This window comes from Alligator sinensis, unplaced genomic scaffold, assembly GCF_000455745.1.
Source record: "Alligator sinensis unplaced genomic scaffold, ASM45574v1 scaffold137_1, whole genome shotgun sequence".
Lineage (NCBI taxonomy): Eukaryota > Metazoa > Chordata > Crocodylia > Alligatoridae > Alligator > Alligator sinensis.
Window position 1 is genome coordinate 789,346 of NW_005842545.1, and position 11,910 is coordinate 801,255.

The 11,910-nt window shown below is 56.5% G+C and overlaps 1 protein-coding gene across 11 annotated transcripts in view; it reads right to left on the reverse strand.

Moving 5' to 3' along the window:
* Positions 1 to 1,174: 1,174 nt before the first annotated feature.
* The window catches only part of HDAC6 (histone deacetylase 6), a 14,869-nt gene continuing 4,133 nt past the window's right edge, over positions 1,175 to 11,910 (reverse strand). Inside the window, exons 8-27 of one of the 11 annotated variants that reach the window (XM_025213682.1) lie at positions 11,185 to 11,289; positions 10,964 to 11,032; positions 10,729 to 10,876; positions 9,974 to 10,039; positions 9,190 to 9,249; positions 8,798 to 8,887; positions 8,420 to 8,526; positions 8,266 to 8,333; positions 7,602 to 7,797; positions 7,171 to 7,299; positions 6,816 to 6,984; positions 6,005 to 6,138; positions 5,845 to 5,913; positions 5,425 to 5,617; positions 4,961 to 5,110; positions 3,712 to 3,904; positions 3,167 to 3,429; positions 2,874 to 3,020; positions 2,618 to 2,746; positions 1,179 to 1,670 (exon numbers count right to left, since the gene is read on the reverse strand). In XM_025213682.1, coding sequence (XP_025069467.1) covers positions 1,602 to 1,670; positions 2,618 to 2,746; positions 2,874 to 3,020; positions 3,167 to 3,429; positions 3,712 to 3,904; positions 4,961 to 5,110; positions 5,425 to 5,617; positions 5,845 to 5,913; positions 6,005 to 6,138; positions 6,816 to 6,984; positions 7,171 to 7,299; positions 7,602 to 7,797; positions 8,266 to 8,333; positions 8,420 to 8,526; positions 8,798 to 8,887; positions 9,190 to 9,249; positions 9,974 to 10,039; positions 10,729 to 10,876; positions 10,964 to 11,032; positions 11,185 to 11,289 — 2,554 coding nt within the window. In that variant the 3' untranslated portion in view covers positions 1,179 to 1,601. Of the gene's footprint in view, positions 1,671 to 2,617; positions 2,747 to 2,873; positions 3,021 to 3,166; positions 3,430 to 3,711; positions 3,905 to 4,960; positions 5,111 to 5,424; positions 5,618 to 5,844; positions 5,914 to 6,004; positions 6,139 to 6,815; positions 6,985 to 7,170; positions 7,300 to 7,601; positions 7,798 to 8,265; positions 8,334 to 8,419; positions 8,527 to 8,797; positions 8,888 to 9,189; positions 9,250 to 9,973; positions 10,040 to 10,728; positions 10,877 to 10,963; positions 11,033 to 11,184; positions 11,290 to 11,910 lie in introns of those variants that run through there. The other 10 variants (XM_014523871.2, XM_025213689.1, XM_025213683.1 and 7 more) reach the window with 10 other exon arrangements.

The window sequence follows — 11,910 nt, forward strand, 5'->3', positions numbered from 1 at the left end:
AATTAAATGTACCTAGACTTCACAAAGGCCTTTGACCTCTTCTCCAATGATGTCCTCATGATCAAATTGGGGAAAATGCAGCTTTGACTACTTTACAGTATGGTGGCTAGGTAACTGGCCCTGAGGTAGTACCTAGAGAGTATTGATTGATAGAACTGACTCATCATGACAGAAGGTAACTAGTGGTGTCCCTCAGGGTTCAGTACTCGGACCAGTATTTTTCAACATGTTCATCAACTATTTGGATTTGGGTATTAAAAGCAAACTAGCAAAGTTTGCTGAAAACATCAAACTATGGGGGAGTATGGTCACGCTCCAGGACAGGCTGGCAATACAGACTGACCTGCAGAGGCTCACGCAGTGGGTGGACCTCAACTTCTTGTTGTTTAATATGGAGGAATGCAAAGTGCTCCATCTGGGGAGAATTAATCTGCAACACCTTTACAGGCCCGGCAGTATGACACTTCCCAGTACCACAACTGAATGAGACCTGGGTGTTGTGATAGACAACATGAACATGAGCCACCAATGCGATGCCATAGCTGGCAGAGCTAATCAAATACTGGCATGCATCTACTGAGGCATCTCAAGCAGGGCTAAAGGTGTCATTGTCCTGTTCTACTTGACCTTGGTGAGACCGCAGCTGGAGTACTGTATCCAGTTTTGGCTGCTACACTTCAGGAAGGAAGCAGAGAAGCTCGAGAGTTCAAAGGAGGGCCATGTACATGATTAGAGACCTAGAGAGCAGGTCATATGAGGAAAGGCTGAAAGACTTAGGACTGTTCAGCCTGGAGCATGGAAGACTCAGAGGGGACTTGTATGCTCCTGATATAGGCTGCCACCATCAGGGCCTGGGGGAGTCTCTATTCACCAAGGTCCCCCAGAGGAGGACAAGAAACAATGAGCACAAACTGATTGAGGGTTGCTTCAGACTAGACATAAGGAAAAACTTCTAAAGAAGTCCACATGCTGAGGGTTTGGAACAGGCTCCCTCCAGTAGTGGTACAGTCACCCACACTGGCAATCTTCAAAAAGCATCTTGATGTCCATTTTGCTGGGATCACCTCATCCCAGCAATCTTTCCTGCCGAACTGCAGGGGGCCTGCACCTGGTAATCTGTAAGGTCCCTTCCAGCCCCTAACAACTATGAAAATTATTTTTTTATAAAAGAAATGTAAAAGGGTCCTTTGGCTCCATGAGGCTGAGATGAACTGGGGGGGAGGCATAGTTCTTGGACATGTAAATCCCTCCTCTAGCAGAAGAGACAGACAACCACACCCTACTGCACCCTCCCACCTTTATTGTAACATCATCACAAGTGACAAAGCTGTGGTGGAGGAACAAGACACCTCCCTCTCCCTTTGGCTTACTGTAGGTCTTACAATAATCCTTGATGTAACTAATGCTGGTGGCAACTAGGGCTGGGGTAGAAACAGATCTCATGTAGATGTGGGGGAATTAAATCCTAAAGCGGCTAGTGCATCCTGGCGGCTGCTGAGCTGCTGTTTTTCTGCCAGTGTGTATAGCCCTTGAAGAGTCTGGGTTAGTCCATTGTCCGAGGATGGGGTGAGGGATGATTATGCTTTGGTGACTGGCCTGGTTCAAAGTAGTGCAGGCAGCTCATTGCCGAACTTGAGGCGATGAGCCAAGATCTTGGCCGGCAAAAGGGTCTGGGGGGGAAAGGGGGAGGAGAGGATAGAAACGGAGGAGAAATGGAACAGCCCAACAGCCTCCCCATCACTGCAGAGAATCAAACAGTCCCGCATTTCCACCCCCCAACCCTTAGCCCAAGAGTGAAACATTTCATCCTTCCCCTCATAAGGAACAGAACAGCCCAACACTGCCTTGTGATAATGAAACATCCTACCCTCTCCCCACCATCAAAAAGAATAGAACAGCTCTCTCTCCTCTCCCCTCAAACTTCATCCCGGAATGGACTGTTAGCCCCCTTAGGAATAAGGGAACATCTCAACTTCCCCTGCACTGCTACAGAGAAAGGAACAATCTAGAAACCTTAGGGCTCACAGAAGGCAAGGTAGAACATTCCCCACCCTCAGGGATAATGGAAAATCTCAGTCACCACAGAGAGTGGATCATCCCAGCATCTCCCTAACGCTCTTGAATAGAGCATGCCAGCTCCCTCCTACTGTACTGGAATGGACTTTCCCACTACCCCATCCCCCCTATACCGTACAGCAGAGCTTTCCAAACTGTGTGCCGTGACACATTAGTGTGTCGGCGGCAGCATGTAGGTGTGTCGCACGAAATGCAGAAAATTTTGCGGAAGGGCACCGCGGAGCTCCCTTACTCGCGTCTGCTTCCCTTGGCCCCTCCCCCGGAACTGAATTACTGTGTCGTGAAATGATGCATGTCTAAAAAGTGTGTCACCAACATGAAAAGTTTGGAAAGCTCTGCCATAGAGTGACCCAGCCCAGCCCCTCCCAAGCTGAGTGGCTCAGACTGTACAGGTGCTGGTGGGTAGGGGAGGGGAGATGTTTCCCTCCCAGAAAATTAACTTTGCAGCCGGAACTCAACTGAGCTGAAAGAGGGAGGGAATCCCAGCTGCTGATTGATCATATGGGGGTGGGGTATGACCCAGGCAGCAGGTGGGACTTACTGGGTGATGGATATAGGCCTCACAGTCATAGCACCAGGCAGAGAGGTCCGCGAAACTCAGGACCATGGGGTGGCCAGAAGCATCACCATGGGCAACCATGTGACCTGCCACATAGCGGCTGCACAACACCTGGGAAGCAAGGGGTTAATATATTGAGGGGAAGGGGGGAAAGGGCTGCAGGTCAGGAATGATGGGCACAGCAAAACTATGGGGGGCGGGGGGGGAAGAGAGTAAGTGCAGGCTACCATGGGCTCACCTGGTAGCAGGTGAGGCAGACCCAGTTCTCACCCTGGCACCCACACTTCTGGCACGGTGCCAGGATGTCCAGCCCAGCTGGGGGCACTGGTGCTACAGAGCTCAAGTGGGGGCACCAGGACAGCGGTGTCACAGCATAGAGTGCATCCTGGAGGGAATGGGGCAGGTGGGGTGGGGAGGAGGAATAAGGACCCAGGCAGCTGGGCTCCCAGTCTCCCCTGCTGTCACCCCCCTAGCCTCACCCCCTTCTCAGAGAACCCAGGTATCTGGGTTCCAAACCCCTCTATCACCTACCTCTGGTAAATCTGGGGCTGCAAGCCCCGCCCCTTCTGGAGGACCTTCCTCCCCTTCTGGGTTAATCCCCACCCCTTCCAACTCAGGCTCTGTTTTCATCTTCCTCCTGGTCCAGCCCACAGGGACAGAGTCTGGGCTGCCCATCCCCTCCTGGGACCTGTCTTCCAGGGAGAGGGAACCCAGGGAGGAGAGGTCATCAGGAGGCAGGGCCTCCTGGGGGGCTGGGCTTCTGTCCTCAGAGGCATCACAGTCCATGGAGGGCACTGGGAGGGAAAAGGCGAGGATGGAACTCAGATATCCTGGCTCCCAGCCCCTACCCCCTCTCCAATCTCTCCCCCTTTCCAAAGAACCCAAGCATCTGGGCCCCCCTCCAACTCCAAGGCAGGAACTCAGGCATCCTGGCCCTCCTGGCTTAGGCACCAAGCACCCAGGCCCCACCAAGGGCAAACTCAGGTATCCAAGACCCCATCCTCCCAAAGGCAGGAACCCAGGCATCTGGGACCCTCCCCCCCGCCCCAAGGAAGGAACCCAGGCATCCAACTCACCATGGAGACGAAGGCAGGCCCAGTAGGTACGGTGCACAGCGCTGGCCAGGCTGAGGGCATGGAGAGCACTGGGCTGGGGGTGTGGAGACAGGGGTAGTGCCAGGACTGGAGGTGGGGCCAGTGGGGGGTCTCCCAGCAGTGCCCGGACGCACGTGGCCAGGGACTCTGCTGTTGCTGCCAGGTTGTAGCCACCCTGTGGGGAGGGGAGACAGGAGGAAAAAAAACAAAAAACCCCAAAAAACCCCAGCCAACAGTTGCCATGACAAATTCGGAGGGAACCCCATTGGTTCATAATAGGAGTCCCTGCCTCCCCCCCAGCCACAGGGGTGAAGACAGCAGTCTGTCCCCAGCAATGCTCAGAACCACATGGGATATATGGGGATACAGGTGCATAAATTAGAATAACTGCATACAACAGACGGTGGCTGGGGTATGTTGGATACAGAAACATGAGTAAGATTGACATATTTTAGCTATGTCTGTATAATTATGTTCAAGATTTTCATAAATTTTTAGAGATTTGCAAAACTGCTCAAGAGACACAAATCAGACAAGGGATTTGCAGAACTCTGCTCAAGGAACAAATCAATGGAGATGCACATAAATCAGGTATATATTTACATAATCCAAGCATACATTTGGATAAACCAGGCAGATACAAACTAACTGGATGAAGATTTGCCTAACTAACTAAAGCTGCATACATCTGATTTCATTTGCATGACCAATTTAGGTCTGTGGGCATCTGAATGCAGTTTATGTATCTTGGCATATTTATTGCCTAAATTTGAATGCTGTTTGCATAGATATCATGCAGGAGCATACATGCAAATTTGGCCATGGGTGAGTTTTACAGCAGGGGGAATGCTATGATCCACATTTGCACATGCAAATGTTACTGATAATATTATGGTTGACCCCGCCTACTTCTTCCAACCCACAGAGAACCCAGTGTCTCCACCCTATAGGATCAGGGTCCCTAGGAGGCAGGGGAGGGGTCAGAATTGATGTGGAGACATGGCCTGGGTCAGGACTCCCACAAGAGACATTAGCAGGATCCTGGAAGGGGTGTGACCAGGGTGGTGGGTGGAGCCTCTGCACAGGAAGGGGGTGGAGACTAGGGAGAAGGTGGGGCCAGCTCCTGGGCTAAAGGGGGTATGGCCTGGCAGAGGGGGCAGGGCCTGGACCCTGAAGGGGCAAGACTAGGGCTGAAGGGGTGGGGTCAGGGGCTGGTGAGTGGGCTCAGTACCTCAAGGGCCAGGATAAGGCGGCCGCAGGCCAGCGTAGCCAGCAGCCAGGCCATGGTGCCATAGCCCTGGGGGGTCACCAGGCAGCCGCCCAGGGGATCGCCTTGTGCCGCATCGAACCCAGCTGCCACCAGCACCAGCTCCGGCCTGAACTGTATGTGCATGGGGAGGGGTGAGGACTCAGGCATCTGGGAATCCCCCCTCTCCCTTCACTCTGCCCAACCTGGGGCAAGGGTAGTGGACCCAGGCACTGGCAGAGAACCCAGGAGTTGGCAGTAGAGAACCCAGACTAGTACAGAACCCAGGTGTCCCAAGCACCACTAGGGGAAAGAACCCAGGTGTCCAGCCCCCCTACCCAGCCAGAATAGAACCCAGATGTCTGGAACCCTTCCACCCCCCTGGGGAAGGGACACAGGTGTTCATCCCCCACCCCACCCAAGGAACAAACCCCAGCATCCAGGCACACCTGGTAAGCGACAGGCAGGCAGAGGCGCAGCAGGGCAGGCAGGTATTCGAGGTCCCCGGCACGAGGCTCCTCCCACGGCACATTAAGGGTGTAGCCCCGCCCCTGCCCCCGCCCCACCTGCCCTGCTCCTCCTGCTGGCCCCCCTGGAAAGAAGGCGCCAGCATCATAGCGGTGCAGGGAGATGTACAACACACTGCAGGGGGTGGGGGGGAAGAGGGGGGGGGGAGAAGGGGAGCAGAGATGTACCCACGGGGATCAGAGATGTACCCACCTCTGGGGTGGGGCAGCTGCAAATGACTGAGTATAAATAGGGAATGGGTAGGGCAAGTATAATGGCACAAATAGGGCTAAGATGCACCCAGCTCTGGGGTGGGACAGGGGAGAGGAACAGCCAAGCAGAACACCTCCTCCCCCTAGTACCTGGGGTCTTCCTCAAAAATATGCTGGATTCCATTGCCATGGTGAATATCCCAGTCCAGAATCAGAACCCTGTGGGGGAGATGGAAGCCAGGCATCTGGACTCCCAGCCCCCCTTGCTCCCCACCTTCCAGTTTCAGAGAACCCAGGCATCCAGGCTCACCGCAAGGGCCGGCCAGCCACCTGCTGGGCATAGCGGGCTGCCAGGGCCACTGAATTGAAGAGGCAGAAGCCACAGGCAGCATCAGGCTCTGCGTGATGCCCTGGGGGCCGCACCACGGCCACTGCATTTTGCACCTGGGGGGTGGAGAGACAGGGCTGAGATGCAGCCAGCTCTAGGGTGGGACAATTAGGCAACAGACAAGTGTAACAGAGTGAAGAAAGTGCCAAGCTGTGCCTAGTTCTGGGATGGAGCTGCTGAGGAATGGCTGAATATAAATGTCATAAAGGGAGGAATCGGACGTGGCCAGCTCTGGGGTGGGACAACTGGGAAAGGCTGAATAAACCACCATCCAGACAAGGCTGAAAAAGTGCCCAGCTCTAGGGTGGGGCAGCTGGAAAACAGCTGAGTATAACACTGCCTGGTTCTGGCCAAGACGCCCCCACAGCTCTGAGGTGGAATAGGTAGGAAACAGCCAAGTATAACACCACCCACATGGAGCTGAGATATGCCCACCTCTGGAATTGGACCATCAGAAACTGGCCAGGTATAACACTACAGGAGAAGGGCTGAGATGCACCCAGCTCTGGCAAGGAAGGGCTGAATATAACCCCACCCAGACAAAGCCAAGGTGCACCCAATTCTAAGGTAGAACAATCTGAGAGATGGTCAAATATAATAGGGCCCAGATGAGGCCAAGATGCACCCAGCTCTGGGGTGGAACAGGCAGGGAACAGCTGACCCAAATAGGGTCAAGAGGTGCCCAGCTGGGGGGGGGGCGGCGGCGCGCAGCGGGAGACTAAACAAAACACACCTGCCCAGCCAGCACGGCATCCACAGCGCTAAGGACACAGCCAGCTGCCAGGCATGCAGCTTCAAAGGACTCCCCACACATGTAGACTGAGTTGTAGCGGGAACCAGCACGATGTAGCTCTCGCGGGCGCAGCCCAACTGTGGCCCGGAGTCTGGCCACGTACTCTGGGCTGGGGGAGGAAAACCCAGAAGTCCAGGTGTAGCACTCTGCCCCTCACCCTCATAGCACCCTTGGAGCATCTGGGCTCCAAGCATCCCCTGCTCCACCCCCCCACCCCAACCCAGGCATCTGGGCTCAGCACCCCTGCTATTCTCACCCCTCAACCCCCAGCCCAGAGAACCCAGGCATCCAGTACCTGTGGCACAGCAACAGCTCGGGCTCAGTAGCCAGACGGGGAGGCAGGCGCAGGCACCGTCGCTCCAGCCCCAACTCCTGCAGCCGGCTCAGGGCCCGGGTCACCCGCTGTGGCCGCTCTGGGTGCTGGCTGGTAGGAGACAGGGGAAGGCTCAGCGCCTGGACATCTGAGTCCCCTGCACAGCCAGGCAGTGGGCAACCCTGGCATCCAGGCTGCCAACCCTCCCTGCCAGCAGTCAGAATCCACTCACTACCCTGAGAACTCAGGCATCTGGCCACCCCAGCCCCACCCCATGAGCCCAGGCATCTGGAACCTCCAGCCAGGACCCAGGTGACTAGGCCCTCACAAAGACCCTGGGATTTAGGCCCCCTAGCCACTGTCCCCATGAACCCAGGAATCCAGTAGCCTCCCCACAGCAACTCCAGGCCTACCTGTCCCACATGTTGTAGTGCTGGGTCATGCGTTCATCATAGACCAAGCCGGTACAGGCGGGGGGGCGGCGTGGTGGTGGGGCCTCCAAGGAAGGCAGAGCCTCTGGGCAGGGCAGCTCCACTGGGGATGGGACCCCCCCTGTCTCCCCCAGTGCCTCCTCTACTCCCTCATCCTCTGTGGAAAGTGCCGAGACCTCTGCAGGGGAGGCGGGGAATAGAGACATTGCAGAGATGCATCCAGCTCTGGGGTGTGATAGCTAAGCAACAGCTTTGTGTAAGCCTGCCCCAGGCAGTGAGAAATGCAGCCAGCTCTGGGGTAGAAGGAGCTGGGGAACTGCTGAGTATATCAGGGCATGGACAGATTTGAGGTGCAGCCAGTTCTGGGGGTGAAACAGCTGAGCATAACCCATCTGAGGGGGTGGACCTGGGGAGAGCTCACAGCATAGGAATGGCTGAGATGTTTCAGCCCAGAGCTGGCCACAATGGGCTAACAGCCATAGGCAATGTGAGGGGGTGGGAAAATGTGCTCCCCCAGATTTCTAAGCTGATGGCAGCAGTGCAGCCAGCAGAGCAGAGCTCTGCCTGCCCCACTGTCAATGCTTATGTGTCATTTATGTTAACAGCCAAGTACAACACCCTCCTGCCAGGGCAGATCCAGACTCACCAACATGCTGCAGAGAGGGCCAGAATTGGGCATGAATACCCAGAGCCTTTGAGATGGACTGGAGAGCGCTGGAGACAGGATGTAAAGTTAAGTTCTGCACCCCAAGATCACAGCCCCCACCACCTCCCCTTTTCCCCCCTGCTACAAAACTTACCTGGGACAGGGGGCAGCTGGCCCGGCCAGTGGGGGGCAGGGGTCTCCCAGGAGAGACCCCAGGGCAGCACTGACCCCCTCAGTGAGAGAGTGGAGGTTGTAGCCGCCCTGTGAGGGGAGAGGAGGGTGGCGGTGAGGGGCCAGGATATGCCCAGCTCTGGTGTGGAAGAGGTCAGGAGTGGGTGAGAATGATGTAGGACGGGGTAGGGAGCGATGAAGTATAACAAGGAAGAGACAAGCCCAGGTAGCCAAGCAGAACAGGGAGAGCAACTGGGTACAACAGGCCAGGATGTTGCCACCTCTGGGGAGGAATGGCTGCATATAACAGGCAGGAACGTGCCCAGCTCTGGGGAGGGGGGGGGGTGTCATCATCACTTACCTCCAAGGCCAGCACAACCTTCCCCCCAGCCAGCGCCAGCAGCATGTGGGTGAGGTGGGCGAAGCAGGCAGGTGACACCAACATTTGCCCCTGGAGGGGGGGCAACAGGAGAATAGGGATTGGGGGCAGAGGGGGTGGGCAGAACCTAGACTGCCAGGGCCCCTACTCCCAGCCCCTCTAGCCCCACCTGTCTCCGGGACCCTGCCCTTCTGGCCCCACCTACCTCCACGTCCTGTCCCATACCTCTCTAACCATACCCACAGCCTCCCACTGGTCTTGTTCATCTCCAACCCCATCCCATGCCCAACCCTCCAAGCCCCACCCAGGTGCCCTTAGCCCTGCCTGCTACTGGGCCCCACCCCAGGCCCTTCTAGCCCTGCCTCACCACTCACCTTGGGGTCCCCAATGGCAGCATCAAAGCCAGCAGCCACAAGAACCAGCTGGGGCTGGAACTGGATTGAATGGGTTGGGTGAGAGCCCAGAACTGCTCCCTCCTCAAAGCCCTCCAACCCCCTGGATGCACCCAGTTCTGGGGTGGAACAGCCAGGAAACAGCTGGATATAATGCCCTATGATGGGGCTGAGATGTGCCCAGCTGTGGAGTGGGGCAGCTGGAAACGGCCAAGTATAACACCCCATAAAAAGGGCTAGAATGCACCCAGCTCTGGGGTGGAACTCAGAAACAACCAAGTATAATGTTCTATGGAAGGGATGAGATGCAGCTTGCTCTGGCGTGGAACAGCTGAATATAATGCCCCACAAAAGGAGGAGGATCTGCCCACCTCTGGGGTGGTGCACCTGGGTATGGGGGCCTGAGATGCACCCAGGTCTAGTGTGCAGCATCTAGGAACAGCTGAGGACAACACCCTGTAAAAAGGGCCAGTATGCACCCAGCTCTGAGGTTGAACAGCTAGGAAAGGGGTGGGTATAAGCACCCCATGGGAGGGTGAGGACATACCCAGTATTGGGGTAGAACAGCTAAGCTTAACACCCCATGGGGAAGGCTGGGACAGCTAGGGAATGGGCAAGCTAACAGCACCCAAAATGAGCCCAAGTGCAGCCAGCTCTGGGGTGGGACAGCCAGAAATGCTCTAGTACAAACACCCCCCCCCCAGAAAGGCTGAGAGGCACCCATCTCCCCCTAGGAATGGGCAGAGATCAGGTCCCCCTCCAGTACCTCGAAGGCTACAGGCAGCAGGAGCTGGAGGAAGGCGGAGATGTAGTCGGCGTCCGTCATGCCAGGCTAGGATAGAAGCAGGGGCTTGGGTGAGGGACATGGGGCCAAGATGCACCAAGCTCTGGGGTGAGGGGGTTGGGGGCAGCTAAGTATAATGGAGCACAAAGGTGGCCCAGATTCAGCCAGCTCTTGGGGAGGCAGGCGAGAAGTAATCCAGTATAATATGGCACAAATAGAGTTGAGATGTGCCAAGATTTGGGGTGGAACACCTGAGAATCAGCCACATGCCTGCTCTGGGCTGAGGGCACCTGGGGACAGCCGAGTATAACAGCCTAGAGAAAAATCCCAGAAGTGCCTGCCAGGAGGGGGTAGTGGCTGGGAAACAGCTGAGTATAACACCTCACAGGAAGGCTGAAATGTGCCCAGCTCTGGGGCGGGGGTGTCTAGAGGCAGTTGAGTATAACAGTCTAGAAAGAATCCCAAGATGCAACCAGCTCTGGGATGGAGCAGTGGGTAACAGCTGAATATAACACCCCAGGGGGAGACCTAAATGTGCCCAGCTCTGGGGTGGAGGGGCTGGGGAATGGCCACATATAACAGGGCACAGATAAAGCAGAGATGCAGCCAGCTCCAGGGCTAAACAGCCAGGTATAAACAAGTCTTGGAAGGAGAACCACAATGCACCCAGCTCTGGGGTGGGGTGGCTGATGAACGGATCCCCCCAGAGGTGGGACCAGACACTGGGATTCCCTCACCTGGTTCCAGGGCAGGTTGATGGTGAAGCCACAGCCTTGCCCCCGCCCCACAGCCGATGAATCAGAATCCGGGAGATGGGGCCAGAATGCCCCGTTGTCATAGCGATGGACCGAGAAGTACAGGACGCTGGGGGTGTTGTATGATACCCTGTCTCCAACAGTCTTGTGGTGCCCCTCACTCCTGACCCACAGACTGCCCCCCCCCCCCGCAGCTCCAGAGTCCCTCACTCCTGACCTGGGGTCATCTTCAAAGATGAACTGGGTTCCCTGCCCATGGTGGACATCCCAGTCAACAATCAGGACCCTAGAACCGATGATGTCAGGAGTTGAGGAAAAAAAAAAAAAAAATCTAGGCATCTGGGCTTCCCACTTTTAGTCCCTCTCCCTTCCCAGAGAACCAAGCTCCCCTGTTCTCACCCCCGCCCCCTCCTAGAGAACTCAGGTGTCCGGGCTCACCGCTGCAATCCACGGCGCTCCCGGGCGTGACGGGCAGCGATGGCCACATGGTTGAAGAGGCAGTAGCCCTCCATACGCTCCCGCTGTGCATGGTGCCCTGGTGGCCTGGGGGGAGGAGCTGCTGTAAGCTCAGCCCCCTAGCCCCACCCCCTGCAACTCCAGGCTCTGCCCTACCACAGAACCCCAGAGGAAGAGTGAACCTCTAGGTCAGGGGTGTCCAACCTTTTTGAATGTGGAGCCGGATCATGAACTTTTTATCACCCAGTGGGCCAGTGAGCCATATTCAAACCCCCTCTGTCCTGGGCCAAAGAGACCCTGCCTGTGTAGCCCTACTGCCCCTGCCTGTTACAGCAAGGTTCATGGTAGCTGCTGGTGGGCAGGGGCAGGAGGGACCCATTCTGCATCCAGCCAGCTACTGCCCCAGAGACAGAAGGGGAGAAATAAATAGCTCCACATCACCATCCCCCGAGCAGCGCAGCCCCACGAGCCAGCGCTGCCTGAGGGGGGCTGGAGCGAGGCAGCCGCTGCACCGCAGCCCCTCACCCGCCTGCCCATGGGGCTCCGCTCACTGTGGTGCCCGGCCGCCCACAGCCCCAGTGGCCTCAGCGCTGCGAGCCCGGAGTCCGACAGACACCGGCTCCCACTGCCTTGCCCTGTAGAGGTCACACCAGGACCCCACCTGCTGAGGCCCCCCATGCTGCTGGGGACAGGAGGCGGCCAGCCAGG